The sequence below is a fragment of the Eutrigla gurnardus genome (assembly GCF_963514095.1).
Source record: "Eutrigla gurnardus genome assembly, chromosome: 21".
Classification (NCBI taxonomy): Eukaryota; Metazoa; Chordata; class Actinopteri; order Perciformes; family Triglidae; genus Eutrigla; species Eutrigla gurnardus.
This window is the reverse complement of record NC_139932.1, coordinates 18004225-18029224: the sequence shown is the minus strand read 5'-3', so window position 1 is coordinate 18029224 and position 25000 is coordinate 18004225. Positions and strand designations below refer to the sequence as shown.

The 25000-nt window shown below is 46.7% G+C and overlaps 1 protein-coding gene across 3 annotated transcripts in view; it reads left to right on the top strand.

Moving 5' to 3' along the window:
* chst11 (carbohydrate (chondroitin 4) sulfotransferase 11) overlaps positions 1 to 25000 on the top strand; it is a 58943-nt gene that overhangs the window by 30340 nt on the left and 3603 nt on the right. For all 3 annotated transcript variants that reach the window (XR_014599116.1, XM_084038431.1, XM_084038430.1), the window contains exons 2-4: positions 8751 to 8836; positions 21413 to 21642; positions 22391 to 25000. The exon at positions 22391 to 25000 is cut by the window's right edge. Coding sequence is in view for 2 of the 3 variants with exons in the window: in XM_084038431.1 (XP_083894557.1) it covers positions 8751 to 8836; positions 21413 to 21642; positions 22391 to 23015 (941 nt within the window). In the remaining variant the exon portion in view is untranslated. The remainder of the gene's footprint in view (positions 1 to 8750; positions 8837 to 21412; positions 21643 to 22390) is intronic.

The following is a 25000-nucleotide window of genomic DNA, read 5'->3' as shown; positions in this document are numbered from 1 at the left end:
TTCACCCCTCCAGACACATTACAGCTCCACTGTCATGTCAACGCATTAGCGGCTATCGCACGTTCCCTCCGGCTTTTTCCTTTTTTTGCCTCCAGCTTCACAGCAAAGAGAGTTTTTCTAATTGCTGGAAGGAAAAAAATGTATTCAGTAATATTCTCAGAGTGAAGGTGACCTTCTGTTGAAATTATGAGAATTATCATCGTCATCCCACGATTGAATATCTACTATTTGAAGAGCGCTGGCCTCACGATGAGGACATGATTGTAGGCAGAAGGTAAAAAAAAAGGATTATTAAAGATAAGTAGGATATCATTAAGTCTTTAGTCTCTGCCGGTCGGCGGCCCTGACCTGAAGTTTCTTTGTCAAACTGCTATTAAAGAATGAACCTCCACACCGCGGAGATCATGTGATCCGCTGAGGGAGGCAGGTCCATTTAGACCCCAACAGACCAGAAAGCAGGGGACGATTTAGGGGGCGGGGCTTACTGCTGATTGACAGGTCGCTACCAATGCTAGTTAGCTACTAAGATGACTTTAACACTTGAATTATGAAGCTAACTTTGTTGGTTCACACCAGAATCCACATGGATCCAGATCCAGTAAGGTTTCTGATCCTCCCTGTCGCTCCTCTGCAGTCCAAATATGGTCACTTCCTTTAGTGGTTGCAAAAATACCGAACGAGTGAGTACGTCCACTTGTTATTTAAAGTCTATGATAAGGTTTAGGAAATATTTATGCAAGTGTGTTGATCCCAGTCGTTATCTCAGTAGGCGTGGCCTGTAGTGATGTGGGCGTGGCTTGTAGCAAAGTGGATGTATAGCTTGAGAGACCACAGACGAGAACCTTCTCGAACTAAACGGGACTTTCACCCGGGAGACGACTTATTTTAACGTACTTCAGCTACGCTCTCGATGTTCTTCAGTCAAGTTAAGGTGTTGATTGTGAGTCTCACGTGTCTCACATCGTCGGCCTCCACACGCTTGCATCGTTACCTCTCGACATCTCCTCTTCTCCCTTGAAGGAAGCTCGCGGCGAAAAACTGAATTCCTGACGAGCGCTCATCTACGCTTTTTTCTCTCAACTTCACATGTTTTATGCAACGAGGCGCTTCGGTGCAGCGACGACAACGATCGTTTCACGCCAGGTTTGTCGAGAATCAAGCGGCTTTGTTGCTGCCGTGCACGGGTCTGTGCACTCCCAGCATGCACCCTGTTGTCCGTCTGTCGCCGCCTGTGATGGTTGTCTGGGTGCTGGACAGCTTGGCGTGGACGCCTCGGGCAGCAGATACCGCCGTCTGATCCCCGGCACGCTTCTTCTTCTTCAATTAGCTCGGCTTCCATTCACACCCTTTTCTGTGTGTGTGTGTGTGTGTGTGTGGAGGTTCAGTGAGTTCAGTCTGATCTCAGAAACGTCTCCTCTCACCATCCTCATGACTCCCCCCCCCCCGTGGCGTTCGTGTCCCGTGGTCTTGTGGGTTTTGTGTGTGTTTTGTTGTCATGTGACCGGGTCTTCATCCACGCTTGGCCACCTTCAGACGGCGTTGGCACACGGTTGACCGGATTCCACCGCCAGTTCAAATCAGCTCAGATTGTGTGTGTGTGTGTGTGTGTGTGTGTGTGTGTGTGTGTGTACATTTGTGTGTGTGTGCGTCCCGGGGGCTTGGACTATAAACAAGTCATCACTTGTTGACTTCCTGCCATCCCTGAAAGCCTCGAGCTCCGTCGAGTCCCCGCCTCCTGGAACCATTATAACACTTTAACCTTCTCCTTATAAACCTTTATTAAAACTACAAAAACTTTATTATTTATTATATTACTTTTTATTTCAAGGCTACAATGTATCACAGCGTTCGTCCACCAATAAACTCTCTGATCTCCATAAACTTCAAAGCCGACCTGTCGTTAGTCCACGTCTTACTCACGTGGGCCGACTCGTCTGCTTCCTGTTTGATGATGTCATAGCGGAGCCACAAAGTGAGTCGAGTTTGTGGTTTTGGATTTTTTTTTGCCGTCTCACGGATTCTGGCTTCACAAATTCCTTTCCTTTTTTAGTTCGGGGGGATGTTGAGTCAGGGCAGGCGAGAGGGGCAGCGATGACTCAGGGGTCCCAGGACGCCGCCGGGCGGCACGCCGGAGAGGAGGGATGATGTCATGGATGGGAGCGTGGCGAGGATTAGAGAGTTTGTGGTTTATTTTTTCCAAGTTTTCAGGCTTCGATACAATAGGATGAGTGAATTGAATTTTTCCACAGACTTTTATTGGTGCTATTATCCGTCCAGACTCTCCTAAAAATGATGTTTAGTCATTTTGTTGCCTTTTTTGATTTGAGAAAGTAACTTTATTGGAGCTCAGTTTAGTTGCATGGGAACGTGATTCTCTGTAAACATTCTGTTAACCAAAAAATCAACGTTGATTATGTTTCACTTAAATAACGTAACAAACATTATTTTAAGTCTAATTATTTATTATTAAATATTTTTAATAATATTATTTTTACTAAATGAGTCAACGCCAACGAAGAGAGATGAAACATGTGACTCATGCCCCCCCCCCCCCATGCATCCATAATAATATTTTCAAGCAGCGAGCGTTATTCCCCTCGTCAGACGTTAATTATTGAGCTGATTAACGGGAATAAAGCCTCGAAGCTGTGAGTGAATTATTCATCGTTCAAAGACGACGACTCTATTTATTAAACGTGATCCGTGAAACATCATCATCATCGCCCCACCGGCGGCTGCAGTGCATTCTGGTCCGCGGAGGGAAAAACAAAGATGTTGAAAAACACTCGACGTGCATCATCCATGCATGTGCACCGTGGTTGCCGCGGTAACAGGAATAAATGGATTCCCTCATGTTAAATGAACGGGGGCGATGCGGAGAGGTCGTCTGACTGTGAGCTCTTGAACCCGCTGCGTCTCGTCTGCCGCTCCGCTGTTCCCCCCGTGACGCCTCTGATGTGTGTTCGGAGGCCTGAAGAGATGCTCGTATCGTCATGGAGACGTTATAGAAGGTGTCGTGTGCCATCGTTGTCTCCTTTGTATTTGCCAGCTTCAGGGGAATGTAGTGGATGTCGTCGGCGAGGGCGTTGAAGAAAGTCAAATGTTTTCTATTCTGAAGCGTCTCCGTATTCCTTCGAGGCCCGAGGCTGCAGACGTCCTGAGGGCCGTCCCACGATGTCACTGACATATTAATGTGCTGCAAGAATGAACACCGACAAGTGACTCAGCACTTTTCTTCTTTTAAGTGTTTTAAACAGGCGGTCGCTAACGAGAAGCTAAACGAGACAACGAAACGCCTCCATGAACCAAACTATGGTTGTATTTAGAATCTGTAGTCGTGGACCAGAATGCATCTGGGTCTTTTCATCAGACGAGGTCTTGGGTCAAACAAAGGCCTGCTTTAGATCACGGAGGCTACTGAAGTCTACGTAAAACAAAATGGCAGACTGTCATCTTTGTACATTACGTTTCCATGACGATGGTCGCACGTTCAAATAATCGGCTTATTATAGGTTTGGTCGTTTCACGTATTTCTGTGGTGTCACCTTCGGACCGGCGGTCGACGTGATGTGATGTTGTAGCGAGGTCCAGAGGAACACACACACACACACACACACACACACACACACACACACACACACACACACACCTGCTGAGCTGTGTTTAATGAAGTTGTGCCAACACGGCTAATCACCTGTATCTCAACGTCTCGCATTGTTCATTTAAATCCCAATTAAGGCTGCAGCACTTCAGCTTTTTGTGTCGCTTGATAATGAGTCTCTCTCACTCACACACACACACACACACACACACACACACACACACACACACACACAGTGTTTAGACGCAGCATGGAGTGGACCCCCCTCCCGCTGCGAAGGTAAGATTAGTGGTGAATTAATCCTCCTCCAGCGGTAATCTCTCTGCTGATAGATGGTGGCAGATGTTGTGCTTGATTGGCGGGGGGGGGGGGTCGCACTGAGCATGTGCGGGAGTCGGGGTGCCCCTTTTTCGACTTTAAGGCTCGGCAGACATCCTGAGGTCTACGAGCTGGTTTAACGGGGTGTTTTATTTGTTCTGTCTCACCCCGTTTATCCGTCTCACTCTCTGTTTAGCAGACAGACAATTAAGTCAAAGTGAAGTCTCACTGAAAAAGAGTCTTTTTAACCTTTTAAATGCATCCATGTAACAATGTTTTATTTATAGCAAGACAATCTCGTTTTCAACCAATAAAATCACCACATTCGTCCGACTACGTCGCTCCGTCTAGCGCTGCATCGTTAACCCCGCCCACCTTTTTCCGCTTGTCCAATCAAATGTGAAGGATTCTATTTAGTTGTAAAATGGGAAACAATGACAGGAGAGCGAAGGGTGAAGGACAATGTGGATGAAAGTTCATTCTGAAGTCTCGCTGATTCACGTGTTCTCTTTGCTTTATCCCTTTCAAAAGCAACAAAGAGGTTTTTGTGGGATGTTTTTAAGTGAATTGTGAAATCCGCCTGCGTCCGACCTTTTTTCTCGAACGCTTTCTTAATTTAGAGGAGCCGCACTTTGGGAGGCCGGACGGGAACGTGAAGTTTTTCTGGTGTTCCTTCCCATTGTTGAGCTGGACGCTTCCCAACTTCTCTGCTCCTGCTCTTAGAAAAGGACAAATAAACCTGAAATGTAATATTTTTTTAGAGGCAGATGATGGTGGAGGTGGAGGTATCCCTGCCAGGTCTGATGAAAGGCTGAATTAGTTTTAATTAGTAAACTTTCAGCTGAATAAATGTTTGGTTGCTATAGTTACTGGTATATTCTGGTAACGTAAATTTGCCCCCAATGTCTTAAAATGCAGTTCTTCTAATGGCCACTAGATGCTGGCTCCAGAAAATGTCTCTGTACGTTAAATGTACGTTAAATGTTCTTTATTGCTCCAGTAACTTTCTCTGGAGGGGAAAAGACATCGTGGTTCAATGTTAAGTTCCTCTTCCAAAGACCTGTGGTCTTATTTATTACTATTTTATCATTAAAATGATAATAATAAACGCCTCGTGTTTATTCATATTTGAGCCTCGCTGTCAGCACGAGGAAATGAAAAGCCACGACCTTTACCTGAGTCCAGACCGGAGGAATCCGGGCCAGCCGGTGGGAGGTGAGCGGATGGAAGCGTGGCTGTTTCCATGGTTACGGCTCAGCTTCCCCACCAGGTGCTGGTTTTACTGTTAGTGACCTCATGTTCCCCGTTGACTGAGGTGGGCAAACGCTGGTTTACAGACGGGATTACTGACAGTTCAGTGTGTGTGTGTGTGTGTGTGTGTGTGTGTGTGTGTGTGTGTGTGTGTGTGTGTGTGTGTGTGTGTGTGTGTGTGTGTGTGTGTGTGTGTGGGAGGTTATGCTGCATGTGAGGATGGAGGGATTGTAAAGATGAGCTGTTTTTCCTCTGAGGGTCGTCACATCAGCATAAACCTACGCAGGATTTAGTTCAGGTGTTGTGTAGTGGATACGATATACAAGACTGCGGCGTTTTAACTTTATTGATAAGGAAGCGCGGTAACAAACGTCTGGTGACGTCATGTACGTCGTGTTTTTAGTGTTTGGGGACTTTTTCCTTCATCAGAGCTGGACGCTCCTCCTCCTCCTGCAGGCGTTGAAGCCGGCAGCGTGATTTATTTTGGCGTGCGTCGTCATTAGCGGCACGCTGCCTGCTGCTGGCAGATAAATATCAACACACACACTCGTTACCTGGAGCTCCACCTCCGGCCTGTGACCACAGCGATCAGTAACCACGGCTACTCTGCTGATTCAGCCTGCTGGGAGTCAGCATGCGTGTGTGTGTGTGCGTGTGTGTGTGTGTGTGTGTGTGTGTGTGTGTGTGTGTGTGTGTGTGTTTGTGCTTTTCAGTCCACAAAAAAAGCAGATATTAAATGATTGCTATTTCTGCAGTAATTGTGTTTAGATCACCCTCAGTAGGAGGGAACAGTGTAATTAAATACCAGCTTAAGGTTATCAATAACACTGTGTGTGTGTGTGTGTGTGTGTGTGTGTGTGTGTGTGTGTGTGTGTGTGTGTGTGTGTCGGGGCTGTGAAGGCATCCCCCCTCCCCTGTGTGGTTGAAGGTCACGGCTGTCTGTTGGGGCTCGTTACGCTAACAAGCACTCGGCGGCGGGTGGGGGGGGGGGGGGGGGGTAGGCGCTGTGGTCAGCACCAACCGTAGCACACCAGAGTCTTCAATGTTTAAAACCCAACGGCCTCCTGGGAAACGTGCACGGCCTTCGTTGGCTTTGATGTTGGTCCGACGTGACGAGAGGTCGAGCAGACGAACGTATTGATTTTTGGAGAAGCAGTTTGGCTGCTGCTGCTGCTGCATATAAAGAAAGAAAAAAGGATCTACAGATGGGAATCCTGAATGTCACAGACCTCGTTTGCAGAGACGGACTTCGTGTTTGCAGCAAACAGATCCGTAAGTTTGCAGCGAGCGAACGACGTTGTAAACACAGAACTGTGTCCAGGCGTCGACTCGGCTGCTGAGCCTTTATGACGGATGGATTCTGGAATCGCCCGTCCTTTGCAGGACCAAGAGAACGTCCGTGTTCAGAGCTAGCTCGTTGTTCCCAAACCTGGATTGTTTCAGATCCGGACCAGTTTATTATTAAAGCAAAAGACTGAACTTAAAGCTGTCAAACATGATCCATTCTGGATTTTCGGAGGGGATTATAACAAGAATGTAACCATGGCAACTACTCCGAGATTTCTTTTTCCTGTTTGCAGTCTGAACACAACCGAGGTGTATAATAAACACCCCACGTCTACTTCCTGTCCCAGGAGACACCTTCACTAATCCAAACATGCTCTATATCGTTATTTCATCAGATTATTAAACACTGTTTCCTCATTTCATCATCATTACTACATGTTTTCATAATTCCATTATTTCAACGTGACTAATGAGCGATAATCACGTTGTTTTGAGGCTGTACACCAGGATTAGAGCTGGAGATTTGCATTCAGTTAGCAGGAGCTAACGGATGACATCAGGCTCCGAATGATTAGCAGAATTATATCGTCCCGGCCAATGATTACAGAATTACAGGCCTGTAAAAACGAGCATTACTGTTTATCACCCGTCATAAAGGTGCTAACGCGTTAGCAAAGCGCTGCCAGCGAGACGCTTCTGCTGGAAAAACACTGAAAATGGAAAAACACTGGAATTAGGCCTAAATAAAGAAAAGCAGTAGAATGTGTTCACAGGTAGAACCCAACAGTTAGTTTATTATTGTTTTCTTTGATTTAGTTGCTTTTATAAAACATCTATGAGCATCTGGAAAACCGCTACATAAAACCAATGTATTCTTTTTATTGTTCTTATGTTTGTCAGAAAATGTTTACATATTTTAAATATGATTTATTTTTTTCATTTTTGTCTCAATAAATTACAATTAATTATCCAAATTCATTTCAGCTAATTATCTTCCAATCCAGTTATGTAGTAATCAGTTACACCAGCGTATTTCTTTGTTGTTTCCATGGTGATTAATGACTTGTGAAGTGATCGGGTTTATTGATCGGGACTGGCCGTGTGGAACCTGCTCATCGTTAGCTCCCAGCGGAGCTAACACGCGTCGGCCGCTAACACGGCGCGTTGAACAAACCGCCGTTTAATCCCCCGGCTCGCTCGTTAGCGCTTCAATTTCTTCCCCCGTCGATCGCCCGCCGCCCTTCAGCACTTTCCCCCATCCTTAGTAATTGGAGAGAGCGAGTGCTTGGCGTGGGCGTGCGAGCTCCCGCTCTGTAAAGAAGCCGAGCTTCCAGCCAAACCTTGGCGCGCAGTCACTGCTCTCATTATTTATCCTCATGGCTTTTCTGCCTCCTCTTCCTCGCCGGCGGCTGCTCTTTTTTTGTTAAGCCGGAGCTTTCCAGCGTCCGGAGGGGCGGGGGGGTCCTCGGCTTAAAAAACACAAGAGTAGTTAAGGTTCCACTCCCGATATCAGTGAGCAAAGAGTGTTTCATCATCGGCCTTTCTATTTATTTCCCTCCACCATTAGAGGAAGTCGCAGCTTTCTGAAGCTGAGAGAAGCTGAATCCCATTAAGGAGAACGGAGGAAAGGAATGTCTGGTATCTTTAGTCCATACATCACCGTAACGCCGACGTCCGAACGCCACAACGTCGCTCCTCCGGAGCGGGAGGAATAGCCCAATCTCCCTCTAACAGATGACACTTTGGAGCCAAACAGACGTCACGCCGCGATAACGTCGCACATATAAAATAGCTTCTTCTACGCTGTGGGAACGTTGTTTACAAATATTTCATGGTTTGAAAAATAAATGATGCAAAGAGAAATAACCGACCTTGTTTACAGCAGAGGATTTTAAATCCTTAAAGTTTATGGGCCCACGTGGGACCTCTTGGGTTTTTTTTGGCTCCGTATCTCAGTTGGACACCGGGATAAATGAGCGTCCCCGACTCTGCTAATACATCCACCACCGTCCCATTCATCCGGCTCTCCGTCCCGTTGCCTAATGATGCTGTTTTTAAAGCAGAGTTATCCTTTAATACCTACCGCCAAGGAAGGATCAGTTTGTTTGTCTTTGTCAGAAGGATTACGGTAAAAAAAAAAAACGCCAAATTTTCTTGGAACTTGTTGGAGCGAATCAGTGCATGTGTTATATTTTGATTGGATGGCTTGATTGGAGTCGGTGTCTCGAGCACAAGAAGGTCTTCTCTGTGATCGGCTTCCAGTTCTCAGTGTTGTCTCCTCTCTGTCTTGCAGTCATGCGGAGGAACCCCTTCGTGGTGGACGGCTGCTGTAGGAAAGGGTCCCGCAACGCCCTGCAGGAGCTCTACAACCCCACACAGGTAGGAGGCTAAGCCCCGCCCACACCCTCTGTCTGGCTCCCTGGACCAGGGCCGTGGGAAGTGGGTTTTGGTTGGGGGTGCTGTAGTGGGGGGTAGTTTGCCAGAAATCCATAAAAATATTTGAAATGGTACAAAATGGATTGTATTTTATTGAAACGCCTCTGTAACAGGACAGCATACTAGCATTGCATGGCACACAGGCAAACATCACTGTCAGAAAAAAGGCGACAAAATGCAAAACGACACAGATTGATACTAACGCAAACAAAGTAACCGTTTGCTAAGGTAACACATGTTGCTGTACAGCCTTGCACCGAAATTGACGGTGAAAACAAACACGTGAAATATGAAATATAAATTAAATAACAGTTTGTTTGTTCAGTTTGTTTAGATCTCCTAGGTTTAATGTAACATTATATTAGTGCATAATAGACGGGGGGACGGAGAGTTTTTATAAAAAAAATTTAATATTTATTTTTAGATCGCGAGTGGTATGACACATAAATACGTGTGCTTTCCTGCCGCACCCCCACTTCCCACGGCTATGCCCTGGACCCTCATCTCTTCCTATTTGTGCCGCCGTCTGAGGTCTGAGGTCTGAGGTCTGACCCCGATAAAGCTCTCCGAGGCGCTGACCTCAGCTGTCTTCAGTTTAGCACTTTCAGCGTCCCTATTCCCAAAAGTGGGTTGTTGCTCAGTCACGTCTGACTGACGGAAGTGACACGTTGACCTCCCCACGAAAACCCCAGGGGACAACGGTCGCTTAACGCTGTCCATCTTAGACAGGTAGTCAGGGAGCGTCACCGGCCCGGTAAACCTCAGACTTTCAGGACAGAAAGGGACAAACAGGGACAAACAAGGGACAAACGGGGACAAACAGAGAGAAAGGGGGACAAATGGAGACAAACGGAGAGAAAGGGGGACAAACAGGGACAAATGGAGATAAACAGAGAGAAAGGGGGACAAATGGAGACAAACGGAGAGAAAGGGGGACAAACAGGGACAAATGGAGACAAACAGGGACAAACAAGGGACAAATGGAGACAAACAGGGACAAACAAGGGACAAACTGGAACCAATGGAGACAAAAGAGGGCAAATTGAGACAAATGGAGACCAAATGGAGACAAACAGGGACATGGAGTCTTTGCTGAAGTCTAACAACTTCCTTCCGCCAAGGACAGAAAGAAAAGGAGCGACTAAATGAAAGTGTTAGCTTGGCGGGTCGTCTTCCTCTTCCAGGACTATTACTGCACCGTCAGTGTCGGTTCCAGCCAGCGAAGCCTCACATCATTTACCGTCCCGCCATGTAGACCCGGACGGATCAGCCTCTGAGAACACGACAGCCGCTGTAGCTACATGATCGCGGGCATGAAATGAATGCACATTATGGGCTGCCAGTTTTAATGGCTCATCTGCTTTACCGGGCAGTTTGCAGCGAGGAGGATGATCGCAGGACGAGACGCTGACGAATGTCTCGGCCCGCTGACGAATGTCTCGGCCCGCTGATCTAGAGAAGCACCTTCTGTTAATGGTTCCCGTTAAAACCGCACAAGGCCAGATTTAAAGGGAAGATGCTCGGTTTTTGCACGAGTTCAGTTCAACAAGATGTTTGTTGGGTTTTCTTTTTGATTTATTTTTCTCTCCAAATAAATTTGCCACCCTGAGTGCACGTTTTCCACGTTTGACCATCTTTTAGTACAATGCTTTTGCAATACGGATGTAAATGATCTTATAACTAACTGTCCCTGTCAAATAAATATAATAAATTACAACCAACAAAGCTACTTAAAGCTCAAACTGCAAACTTTCAAGCTGCAGTAAAGTTGTAATAAATTTCCCTTAAAAATGACGGTCCTAGGCTACAGACCTCCGAGTGTCCTTGAATGCATCATGAGTTTTCTCTCAAAAAAAATAAAAAAATAAAATAAAGCAGTCCCTGCTTGCAGTGGTAATGTTATTCTGACAAACAAGCAAAGCGACTCCATGTTTTGGCCGTGATGGATTACCAATCGCAGAGCGACTGAACTGGAACCAATAAGATGCCTCGAAGGTAGGAAATCAATTCAACAACTTACTCGCTGTAAAACTAAAGGGGGGCGTTGGAGAGAATGAGCAGTGTGAGCATGTCATGGTGCACAACCACTTTTACCCAGAATGCACGTTTTGAACAGTGTGACTGGAGGAGGAGGGGGGTTCTGCTGCTGAGGAGGAGGAGCAGGAGGACGCTGCTGGAGGTGATGCTATCACAGTGACGGATTGGATAGTTTCTGCTCCTCTTCTGTTCGATCCATCACTAACTGTCTGCTGGTCTCTTCACTTCTGCAGTGAACCCTGGTCTGTCTGTCTGCTTCCTCACACCTTTTATTCCCCGCCTCGAGCTCCCCGTCATCCCCCCTTCTCTTGGCCATTTATCACCTTGCTGTGCACCTCTTTACAGGTATACGGGGGCTTTAAGTGGGGGGCGGCTAAGATTAGACCCAGTCCACGTGGACTCGTTGTCCCGGGGTGGATTTTTCCACACGTTCTCACCCATGTGAAGTCCCATTGATATATTTCTGTGTGCACAAGGAGGGGGGGGTGTTACTGCAGCGAGAGTCAACTTTAGCAGGGTGCTTTGGGTCAGTGGTCAAAAAAGAGCTGTGTGTTTGACTCATAGGCATTCACCGTGTCGGACATTTTTGCCATATTTTGTCCCTTTTTATTCCCTTTTTAGGTTTCAGACTTGGCTTTCGGGTTGAGGTGAAGCTAACGAGGCGTTCAGTGTTAAAGGAATGTTCGGGATAAACCGGTGTCGTTGTCGAATACAAAATGAGAAACCACAGCCTGGTCTCCAGAAAAAAAAGAGATGTTAATACAATATTTGGTGGTTTTGTGCTTTCTTTGGTGGAACATGAGGCCGGTGTAGTGACTGTGTGTCTCAAGTAGAATAAATGACTTTAGTGTTTTTAGATGAAGGCGGGTCTATTAGCACAAATGACGATGATGTGTTCGAGGCTTCCAGGAGCTCACAGAGATAAACTGGTTTCTTTAATCAGAATTAAAATCAGAGTGAGTCCATTTTGCTGAACCCACTAAACCTCCAGAGGGAATGATGTGATGAGGCCACACACTCGGTCAGATACCATCTGAAGGCCCGGGAGGAAATAATCATCTTTCCCCTCCTCGTGGAAATGTGTTTTTTTTTTTTTACATCCAGATGCACGTAGACACGGTTATTACTGAGCCAAAGCCTGTTAGACGCTGATTCATCTGAGACCAGGACCGAGGAGGGTGTGCAGGTCTGGGATTTGGAGCTGGGATTAATGACTCAGACCTAACAGAGTCTCGCTGTAATGGACACAAGGAGACGAAAAAAACCCGTCTTCCAAGCCTTTATTTGTTTTTTACAGTTTAAATTTAACGGGGCATGTTAATAGAGAATCCTGTAAATGTACCAGTTTACACCCCTTAGAAGTACTTTAAACTATCGTTGTCTCTGCTGGCCACCAGGGGGCGACTCCTCTCTGGTTGTATAGAAGTCTATGAGAAAATGGTCCTACTTCTCTCTGCTGGCCACCAGGGGGCGACTCCTCTCTGGTTGTATAGAAGTCTATGAGAAAATGGTCCTACTTCTCTCTGCTGGCCACCAGGGGGCGACTCCTCTCTGGTTGTATAGAAGTCTATGAGAAAATGGTCCTACTTCTCTCTGCTGGCCACCAGGGGGCGACTCCTCTCTGGTTGTATAGAAGTCTATGAGAAAATGGTCCTACTTCTCTCTTGATGTATTATCTCAGTAAACATTGTAAACATGTGTTTATGTTATGTTTATTTATGTTTATGTTTTATGGTCCATTTAGAGTCCAACAGACCAGAAAGCAGGGGATGCTTTAGGGGGCGGGGCTACCACGGCGTCGTCCGGCCGGTTTTGTTGTTTTGGACTTCAACCTTTTTTAATATATTCATGTCTGCATGTGTCGGTGCCGCTAGATAACACCTGTCTGGGTCGCTTCTCTAGCTGCAGATATCCCTCTAACCCCTCAATCCCTAATTAAATGTGTGTGTGTGTGTGTGTGTGTGTGTGTGTGTGTGTGTGTGTGTGTGTGTGTGTGTGTTTTCTCACGCCTCCCTCCTGTCCTCCCTGGGTCCTCCACCCTGAGCCAGATTATGCAGGAACGCAGTGGCAGACGTTGGCAGGGACTTGAAAGCAAGCGCCGCACCTTTAACCCACAGCGATGGAGCCACAGCATCTGTCTGAGTGCTCCGCCGTACAACCATCAGCAGAAAAGAGCAGTGTGTGTGTGTGTGTGTGGATAAGTCATTCTGGGTTAGAAGGATTTAGAGGAGGAGGCTGCAGCCGACTTCTTTTTTACCCTTTTTTTGTCTCCGTCTATCTCTGGAGGCGGCACGAGCACTCGGCTGGAGAAAAGGCATCGCAAAGCAGCGAGACAAAGGGATTAGTTAGGAGAAGTTTTGTTTTCTGAGATGATAAACTGTGTCGACAGAAAGGGACAAGAGGGCGTGGATGCATACGTTCTTTTCTTTGTTTCATCAAATAATTCCATTGTGGGACAAAACACAGCGTCCCATCCCCGTCTCTCTGGAGGAGGCTGAAAAGTGAAGCCGAAGCTGAAGTGCCTTAAATTGTCATTCTCTCTGCTGGCCACCAGGGGGGGTGGGGGGCTCCTCTCTGGTTGTATAGAAGTCTATGAGAAAATGGTCCTACTTCTCTCTGCTGGCCACCAGGGGGCGACTCCTCTCTGGTTGTATAGAAGTCTATGAGAAAATGGTCCTACTTCTCTCTGCTGGCCACAAGGGGGCGACTCCTCTCTGGTTGTATAGAAGTCTATGAGAAAATGGTCCTACTTCTCTCTGCTGGCCACCAGGGGGCGACTCCTCTCTGGTTGTATAGAAGTCTATGAGAAAATGGTCCTACTTCTCTCTGCTGGCCACCAGGGGGCGACTCCTCTCTGGTTGTATAGAAGTCTATGAGAAAATGGTCCTACTTTAGAACAGACCAGAAAGCAGGGGATTGTTTCAGCGTGATGATGCGTTTGAGTGCAGCGATTGTTTCTGGACCCTTGAAACGATCCGGTCCCCGATGGTCCTCTCCGATCCTGCCTGTCGATCCTTTACCACCTGGATCGGGTTTTAAGTAGTCTCTGAATGTATTGCTTTTCAGCAGCGTGTCCTTGAAAGTACCATCTGTCTGCGGAAGGGGAATTTGAAATCTCACAGCTGCATAACAACAAGATGCAGCGTCACGCAACCTCGATAAAAAAACAACAACAACAAAAAAACACGTGAACACAAACAAACGGTCGGTTCGGGGCAGACCTGCAGGATATCCGACACCTGGGTCAGCCCGAGTCTCCCTGTCCCACGCTCACATCAAACCTGCAACCCGAGCACGGCGGCGTGCCGGATTCCCAGGAGAAAAGTGAGCCTGCGAATGCACCACGACACCTGTGATAAACACTTGCACTGCTTTTATCTTTCATTCTGACACCGTACCTTCACATAAGATTACCCATCATGCATGTGTGCTGCTGCAGAGAGCGTCTGTCCGTCTCACAGAGACGTGTGGAGGTTTGATTACAGACTAGATAATGACAAACCGCTCTGACTTTCCCCTCAGAGCCTTCAGTCTCACCCCCCTCCCGTCTCCCTGTCTCACCCCTCAGGGAAGAAGTTAGAGTTAGTTAGAGGAGGAGATGCCAAAAGGGAAATGATCCACTTATCACTTGGCAACTGATCTCTCCAGCTGCCTTGGGAAGCCTTTATTACCCAGGAACCTCGTAGCAGATGTCTGTACGTGAAGGTACAGCACGGCGGCTTGATTTTCAGCTCAGCATCATCACCCTGAACACAACTCGGGGGGGGCTGAAGCTTCGAGCTCACCACAGGTTTGGTTTCTGATTATTTCCCAAAGAAGTTTCTCATAGACTTCTATACAATCAGAGAGGAGTCGCCCCTGGTGGCCAGCAGAGAGAATGCAATGTTCAGGCACTTCAGCGTTGGCTTCACTATTCAGAACCAGAGGTTGCCGTCTGGTTAAAGTGCCACTTTGATGAGTTTGGGCCTTAAAACGGGAACAAGAGAGAATATTGAGTTTCTTTTTTTCCAAAGTTCAACACTAAATTGGCCATTAATACTGATTTCATCACTTAGTTCAAGTCTGGCAGTGCAGAAGCAGTTGATGGCCAATATCTAACTCTAATAATCAGTCCTGTGGCCGGAGTGCGATAATATTCACACTCCCATCTGACTTTTAATGAAAGGGAAGTATCGCTCACTGGATGTCCTCTCACAGAAATGTCTTTCTGTAAAAGGAACGTTCTGGTGTATGTTTCCCGTGCGTGTTGTGACTTCTTCACATGTTGGAAACTTTACCACCTCAGGGAAACAAGCTTTTCCAAATAAACGTGAGTCATTTCAAATAAGTTCATCCCAAAGTAAACAGAGAGTGGCCATTTGTAGTCTACCTACGTACCTACCCACCTACCTTACCTACCTACCTACCCCCCCATCTACCGATCAACCTACCCACCTACCTGCCTACCTACCTACCCACCTACATACCTACCTACCTACCTACCTACCTACCTACCTACCTACCTACCTACCTACCCCCCCATCTACCGATCTACCTACCCACCTACATACCTACCTACCTACCTACCTACCCCCCCATCTACCGATCTACCTACCCACCCACCTACCCACCTACCTATCTACCTATCTATCTACCTACCTAGCTAGCTACACACCTATTCACCTACCCACCTACATACCTACCTACTTACCTACCCCCCCATCTACCTACCCACCTACCTACATACCAGATGCACATGTTTATTGTTTTTATGTGGGAAAAGTTTTTGTACAAAAGTACATTTTAAGGAAAGTTCAGTTCACTTGTGATATCATAAAAAAGTAGATTTTCTTAATTCAGCAGCCTTTTGTTATCCTGAGTTTTTATCTTCTTTTTTTGGTTTGTTCAACGTTTAATGAACGTCTCTTATCCACAAAACCTAATATTTACCCCATTACTGACCAACACGCTGACTTTCCTTCTGCTGCTAGACGTCTGCAGTGTTTATTCCACATATGAATATGGAGCTCCTGTGTTCTCTGTACTTTTCCTGCATAAATAAAGGCGAGGAAACATTTCCTCTGGACTTTTCCATGTCGCGCCCCAGGTGGACTTGGTCCGGTCCCACGTCTCAAAAATGACATTATGGAAATGAATGTGCCGCTGGGCTGAGATTGGAAATGATGAACCCGACCTCATTATCTGCCGGCATTGTGGAGATTTTACAGAAATGCATTTTCTCAGAACCTCAGGTGTGTGTTTGCTGCATTGGCTGCACACTGGCAGCTTTATTCCTGGAGGCTCTATGAAAGCTGGTCTGTAAGCAGAGCGGGTCAGTGTGTGTGTGTGTGTGTGTGTGTGTGTGTGTGTGTGTGTGTGTGTGAGAGAGAGGCTCTTTGATGGATCCATTGATCTTTGTCTAGATGACTTCACAGATACGAGAGGCGAGAAGCCGACGAGGAGGCGGATGGAATACAAGTTGAGACCAGAAGCTGCTCACTAAATCTAAATAAATAGCCGTGTTGACTGATGCAGTGTTTAAATTGCAATAGGAAGCAGTTTATATATATATAAATTGTTATTATTAATATTATTTCTTGGAGGACGAGATGTTTGCGGGGCTCCTTCTCCAAACCCCGACTCTCCGCCGGATCCCGCGGCTACAAATCACGACGCATTAGCATCTCATTTTCCTCCAGGACGGTATTCATAACATATTTTCTCAAGTTCTGAGGAATAAATTATCAACAGGAAGCTGTTTTCCATATGTATGCTAATTCAGAAGTACGTTCAGGAGATATATCTCACTGTGGGTTTTTGTCACTTCTTGGTCTATGAATAATTTGGACAGATATCCTGTGGTATCACCGCGGACACATTAAGGCGTTAGAACGGCCCCGCCGGGCCCCAAACGACCCCCGGAGCCCCTCAAACACCTGTTAGCAGTGTGTGTACTCAAGTAAAATGAGCAACAACACGATGTAGAAATATGAGTAAACTTCCATTCTAAAGTAAAAGTACAGAAGTATGAGCATCAATCTGTAGTTTAAGTACCAAAAGAGAAAGTACTCATTATTCAGAATATTACGTAATTGGATCATAAATATTGATCATAAATCAAGTATTTTCATATCCTGTGTTTTTATATCAGGCTCTATTTTTCACGTCTTTGGCGATAAAAAGCTAGACGGCGTTTTTAATTTGAATAATCCTAAATATTGTAAAATGTTACAATATTTACGATTATTCAAATAATGGAAATTCACCACGATCGATTATGACGAGTGTTTTTTATTGTCCCGTCCCTAATACTTGTTTCCTTAAAGTATTTGTTAGTTGATTATATTTTGTAATAAACTAATGTAATATATGTAGTGGCGTAAGATAAGTAAAGCAATAAAAACACACAATGACTTCCTTCCTTCCTTCCTCCCTTCCTTCCCTCCGTGGTCTCCTCCTCGCTTCCTTCCTCCATCTCTCTCTATTTGCCGCCGTCAGCAGATGGAGGAGGAAGTCGTTCATTACCTCGCCGTGTGACCGCGGCGCCGATCCTTGGATCATATTTCAAACTCATAACAACTTTCCCCGAGAATCTCACGGATGAAGGAAAGGAATATGGAAATATGGAAAACACAATCTCCCACGCTGTTGGAAGCGTTGGAAGATGAGAGAACGGAGGCGTCTCCTTGTGAGACTGATGTTTATGAGATCAGCTTTTAAAACGAGGATTTCCTTTTGAATTTCCTCCCAGTTTAGATGGATCATCACATCTCCTTCATCGTAGGGACATTTTAGACTTCTGGTTGTATGAGTGGCTCGTGTCCAACGCTGACTCGTCGGTTCGAGTCTTGCGGGGCGGATCAGAGGACCAACGTGCGAGCAGGCCGATGCTATCTGTTTTCCCACGGGAACGGATCGACACGGCCAGAGGTCGGCGATCCTCGACACGGCTTCCTCTCACGCTGCATCAGCTTCTCACGTCTCCCCCCCTCCCCCTCCTCCCTTTATCCTCACCCTCCTCCTCCTCCTCCCTTCATCCTCACCCTCCTCCCCTTCATCCTCACCCCCTCCTCCTCCTCCCTTCATCCTCACCCCTCCTCCCTTCATCCTCACCCCCCATCCCTTCATTCTCACCCCTCCTCCCTTCATCCTCACCCCATCCCTTCATTCTCACCCCTCATCCCTTCATCCTCACCCCTCCTCCCTTCATCCTCACCATCCATCCCTTCATTCTCACCCCTCCTCCCTTCATCCTCACCCCCCATCCCTTTATTCTCATCCCTCCTCCCTTCATCCTCACCCCATCCCTTCATTCTCACCCCTCCTCACCCTCCTCCTCATTTCATCCTCACCCCTCCTCCCTTCATCCTCACCCCTCCTCCCCCTCTTCCCCTCCTCCCTTCATCCTCACCCCTCTTCCTCCTCCTCCCTTCATCCTCACCCTTTCATCCAAACTGCCCGAGATGAGATGAAGAAGATAAACCAGTAGAAAGTAATCCTGTGGAAGAGAAGAGAGATAAGTGGAGGAACACTGAGGCAGAGATGACAAGATTCCTTCTCTCTCCCTCTCTCTCTTTCTCTCTCTCCCTCTCTCTCTCTCTCTTTCACGATGCTAATTACGGCGTTTGTCGTCCCGCGGGACGGAGGGACGGCGTTCGCTTGGCGACGCTGGTGTGAATCTCGCCGCTTGATGTCTCTGAGTGGGTAAAAAAAAAAAAACGACAAAGAGCTGCTAGTCTCTCTTAGTGCCGACTTTGATGCGTTGGCGTGAACAGGAGAGCGAGGAGTGGGAGGTGAGTGGGAAGACGCTCGTTAGCCTCGCAGCCAGACGCCTCGTCAATTTTACACTTCCCTCAAAAACCACTTTAAAGGGCCGTTTCATATACAGCCAGAGGAAGAGCTGGCTGCTAGTTGAAGAGAATCCAGCTTTAAGGCACTTCAGCCTTGGCTTCACTTTTTGGTGCTGGGGTGCTTGAATCTACTCGATATTATCGTGTAGGAAATAAGATATTGTTTGTTTTTTGTGTGAACGAGATCTAAATCTTGTGGGAGCAAGTTTTTAGTGAGATTCATCCACGTTGACACCTGTTGGAAGTTTTCACTTACAAACTAAAGGGAACAAAATGCGTTTTGCAGATGATATAATATTGTTCATGCAGGTTATTTCCGTGTGCAGCTGAGATCCATCTGTAGTGGTTATTATGGAAACAAGATTGATAATGTGTACTACTATGGTATTCTTTGGAGGTAAAATCAACATGTTGAGCATGTGTTTATTATCTAGATATCGTCTTCTGGGATCTCAGTAGAGCGTCGGATCGGTTGAATCACTCGGAGGAAGAAGAAACTTTGGTTTAAAGCAACAAAAGAGAAAAGTTATTTTGTATTTATTCTATTTATTAACTATTCAAGCCGTAACAATCTACTGAAGGGTGAATCCATTTAAATGAGGGTGTTAACTTCCACTAGCATCTTGAATTTTGTTGAAATGTGAATTCAAAGCGAGGGAAAAAAAACCTTCGTCCCACTTCTTCACCCAACATATGACCTTTGACCTTTATCCCCACATGACCATGACAGACTGTGAAACACGACTTTTACAGCCATCGTATTTCAAATACCTCTGATTTCTAATGGTCATGCATTTCCTTCATAACTTTGTGTGTGTTGTCACCCTGTGGGAAAAATGAAAAGGTGTAAAAAATTGGTTTTCAAGGATGTTCTGTTCCGGACAGCTCGGCTGGGAACCGGGTGGCGTTCCCTGAGTGATTTCCTGTCACACTTGTTGGATGTGGAGGCGGAAACGGCGGCCACAATACAATCAATTCAGATCGGGGGGGCGCTACCCTGAAGGCGAAGTCAGACTCAGAGGAAAAATAATCAACATTCCTGCTCCGTCAGACGGCTGCTCCTCGCCTCTAATTCCTCCCCTCCCTCCCCCTCCATGGTCCACTTCATCACAAGCATCACGGAGAATATGAAATATGCAGATGAGCGATCGCTGCTCTGCATTTGCGCATATTGAATGCTCAATATCTGTAATATCCTGCAATATCATTATCTTCCTCGGTAGCGACGACCTAATCTCTCCGGCGGTCTGCCGAGCAACTCGGATCGGAGGGAACAGATAGAGTCAATAAGGAGAGGAGTTATTTATGATAACAATAATAATAACGGTTGTGATTAATAACACTCAGTCTCTCTCCAGCTGCAGAGTTCTTTATCAGACTTTCCTCGCTGAGGAAGTTACACCTGGGAAACGGTGTAAAGAGGCAGGAACATGATATTCATGCCTGAGAGAGATAATTCTGTGAAGATATATATCGTCTGTATTAGAGGATATGCAATGGACTTGGCTTTATGTTGCGTAACACTGCGGCAATTATTTCTGCTGTTGCAACACGTTCTCAGGCCGGACTCCTGGTCCGTGGCCCTCGGGGGCCTCGCACCAAGGCTTTTAAATATTAAACCAGTAGGTAGATTAATGAGAAAGTCAGCCGAGGTCAGAGGTCGAGGTGGATGCTTGGGTCAAACAAAGACAGGACTACTAGCATCTACTAGCATCTATTAACCTATACTTGCATCTATTAACCTCTACTAACATCTACTAGCCTCTACTAGCATCTACTAGCATCTATTAACCTATACTTGCATCTATTAACCTCTACTAACATCTACTAGCCTCTACTAGCATATATTAACCTCTACTTGCATCTATTAGCCTCTACTAACATCTACTAGCCTCTACTAGCATATATTAACCTCTACTTGCATCTATTAGCCTCTACTAGCTTCTACTAGCATCTTCTAGTATCTACTAGCTTCCGTGTAATGATCACGCAATGGCCACGCAGTTGCTTGGATGCAGTCGTGAGACCGTGATGGTTCTGCGTGGGGTTTACGTGTCAAAATGCAATTCACTGCCAGATAGAGGGCGCTCTGTTTTTTTGTAAAGACTGACCGACCGACCGAGACTCTTGTCTCTCTTTGTTTACTTTCCGGCTTTAAACATCCACAATTTTTCAGAACTTGGTGTTTAATTTTTTTGTGCAAAAGCGACAAGGAGCCAGCAATAAAACAAGGTGCAAACAATAAAAGTAGCCTATTAAAATTTTAAATGGCAGTGTTTATGAGTGGAAACCGGAAAAGCGGTCTCCAGCGGATGTAGTTAGCGGACCAATCACAGCCAATGCCGCTGCGCTGGTGTTGCGTCGCCTCGATTTTTGGGAGGTGCACGTCAGGCCCTTGCAGTGGACGTAAGGGGGGTCCACAAGGACGTAAGGGGTCCGTAAGCCCCCTTGCGTTGTGTCAACGCGGAAGCATAACTTGGGCTTTAGCCTCTACTACCCTCTATTAGCCTCTACTAGCCTCTACTGGGTTCATTAGTCAGTGTGAAAATCAGAAGATATCGTTGACTAACAGACACCTTCCTTTTTCAGCCAGAGAAACCATAACTGACCGGCGTTTCTATCTTTCTGTTCTTGTTCTTGTCTACTCAAACAGCCCGAGTTGTCCGGGGCAGCGGTCCTCCACCAGGCCAGGAGGGACCAGGTGGTGGACGCCTGCCGGGTCTACAGCGCCTCCAGCCGCAAGCGCAGAGTCCTGACGCCCGGCGACCTCAAGCACCTCGTGGTGGACGAGGACCACGAGCTCATCTACTGCTACGTCCCCAAGGTGGCCTGCACCAACTGGAAACGTGTCATGATGGTGCTCACGGGCCGCGGCAAGCACAGGTCAGTCCGGTACCGACACCCGTCAGCATTCATTACAAGAGCTGCCGGGGAAATCACATTTGATAAAACTTCAGGTGGATTTTTGCCTTTGGCGGAAAATATTTGATGCACTAATTCTTATGATGAATAATGCATAAACTCAGCAGAAGACTGAACTAAGCTTCTGAAGTAATCAATAGTTATCAGGTTATGTTGCTGTCTATCCGACAGTTTGGCATTTTAGAGAATCTTCTGTATTTAATATTTCCCTCATTACCGATGTATTATTTCATCAACCCACAACCCATCTGCTATAAACACAATGATAATTCTCATGAACCCGAACCGCGGCGGATATAACTGAAACAGAAGGTTGTATGTATTGATGTCGCAAATTCATTGATTAATAAAGTCGGTGTCCAGCTTGAACTTTTGCTACAGCTGGTAGGAATATGAAATTGGATTGTTTGAGAAAATGGAATTCGTCAAAGCAAGTCATTTGGTGTTTCAAAGTTATCCTAATATTTCTGTAGTGATAACTTTATTCTAGTATCAGTCCTTTTGGTTTCTGCCTAGAATGCTACTGGTTATTATATTCCCTGGGAAACAGGAAATTGTTTGGAATCCTGTTTCCCAGACTTAAACCCAGATGTGTAGACTTCCGACCAAACTACGCCTTTTTTATTCGCTCCAACCAGTTGATGGAAATGCTTTGATCCACGAACATGAATGTAGTTGCTGTTCCTGAAAGTCTGTCTCTCCTCCACAGCGACCCGATGGAGATCCCCTCCAACGAAGCCCACATCCCCTCCAACCTGAAGACCCTGAACCAGTATAGCATCGCCGAGATCAACCACCGCCTCAAGAACTACCTCAAGTTCCTGTTCGTCCGCGAGCCCTTCGAGAGGCTGGTCTCTGCGTACCGCAATAAGTTCACCCTCAAGTACAACTCGTCCTTCCACAAGCGCTTCGGCACCCGCATCATCCGACGCTACCGCAAGAACGCCACACAGGACGCCCTGCTCAACGGCGCCGACGTCAAGTTCAAGGAGTTTGCCGAGTACCTGGTGGACCCGGCCACACAGCGCGACGGCCCCCTCAACGAGCACTGGCAGACTGTCTACCAGCTCTGTCACCCGTGTCACATCCACTACGACCTGGTGGGCAAGTACGAGACGCTGGAGGAGGACGCCAACTACGTGCTGCGGCTGGTCGGCGTCAGCGACTCCCTGCGCTTCCCGAGCTACGCCAAGTCCACTCGCACCACGGACGCCATGACGGCCCAGTTCTTCAGCAACATCAGCAGCCAGCAGCAGATCCAACTCTACCAGCTCTACAAGTTGGACTTCCACATGTTCAACTACTCCACGCCAGGCTACCTCCGGCTGGACTAATGGAGGGGGGCGGAGCCGGGACTCTGGGAATGGCCGCCTTGTTCAAGGAGAGGCAACAAAAATGAGTCGAGGGATTTTTTTTTTGGAAGCAAACGATTTTAAAAATTAAAAAAAAAACACAAACAAAACAAACTGTGGTCGTGGCTTGCAGGCGTCGGGGGTCTGAACTAGAAAACAGGCGCTGAAAGAAAGAGAGGCTGACGGGGGGAGGACGTCCGATCCACCCGGTCGGGCGGGCTCAACGGACCAAATGCATGCAAAGACTTAAATGTGTGGGTGAAGCAGGTCTTCAAGGCGGGTTTAAAGAAAAGAGGAGGGAACTTGTCCTCAGAGGACGGACCTGAAGAGGGATTCTCCTGATGATGTTCCCTACATGTTTAAACAAACTGCTTACCGATTCTACAAAGCAAACAGCGGCCTCGCACGCGCCCTGACCTCCAATGCATCGTGAGAGCTTGGCTTATCTCCCCCCCCCCCCCCCAATCAATAGAGAAACTCCGTCAAATTGTAAAACACGAGTCACGTCTACGCCTCACCGTCAGCGCGGTGCTGTCGCGCCCCCCCCCCCCCCCCCCCCCCCATCGGCCATCAGATCCATACATTTCGGAGGGAAACCGGCCTCAAGGACGCCCTGTAATAGATGGCCGCTGGCTTCACTCTCCAGACCCTAACGACTGTAACTATGGCGACGTGACCTTCAGCCAATCTGTTTTTAAAAGAAGTTGTCACTGGTCTTTATCATTACGATGTTGGCAAAGGGGGACCTCCTGCGTTTCACCTCGAAGGCCCCCTCCGAGGAGCCGGGAGACTTCTGCTTCCTGGAATGTCGGAAAGGGTTTCAGGACGATCTCACGTGATTGGGCGCGCCCGGCTGTGAGCCGAAGGAAAAGAGACAGCCTGTGTGGTTGTGAAAGGATTAAAGACGCTGGATTTAAAAAACAAAATACCCACCCTTGCCGTGGCCCCACCCAGCCCCTCCCACCCAGGGGCCCCAGTGGACACGCCCACAAAGCCCCCCCGCTCAGACGACCAAACATGTCTTTCAGTAAATTATCCTTTTGTCTTACTGCTTTATTTTTACTGTCTTATGAAAAGCATTGCTGCGAGCAGCAATAACTCAAGATTATTTAATTTGCTTTGTTGGTAAAGTGAGAATTTTTTTTCTGATGAACATTTTTTTAAGGATATGTTTCTATGTTGATGATGTGTTTTTTTTGTTTTGTTCATGCTGCTTTTCTTTCTTTCACAACTCGCCTCCGATGCGTTATCGCCACTTTGTCACTCCTGAAGGGCGTTCGGTACATTTCACCCCCATGGCGTTGTCCTGCTGCGTCCGACATTGTTCAGATTTACGACTTCTTTTTCCATTTGTTGTTTTGTTTTTTTGTTGCCAAACATTTTGGTGCCAAAAATGCCCGCGAAGAGCCTCAGAGAACCACACTCTGTGTTCAGTACACATCCTCACCAAATGAATACCCCCCCCCCCAAAAAAAAACAAAACAACATGGCCGCTGCTCTCGGTGTACATATCACAAACCTACTGCCCTCATCACACAATTGGAGGCCACATGTCATCCTGTAACGTGATTAATGCTTGTGGCGCTAAGCAATGTCAAGGTTAATAACGGCGTTCTCCATCATGCTGAGAATTAGATTACAGGCTGATGTGTAAGCATTATACAGGATGGAGATGCTTTTTTATCTCTTTGTAAATTCTGAATCCACTCCGGCTTCAAAGTGAAAGCTTCAAAGTTTTTTGTGTGGAAATTAAGCTGCATCTCTTTGCTGCACCGGACTGAACCAGAAACAATTTTTTTTTATATCTCGCTATTTTCTGTTAAATGTCCCAAAATAACTTCCATATTGGTCCACTTCCAGATTGTGGTCATTGAAGTCGGCTTACGTACGCGTTTGTAAGTCAAGTAATGTACCTTAAAGTGAAAATCAGTCAGTTTTCACCTGGATGCCAGTCTCCTGGGTGAAAG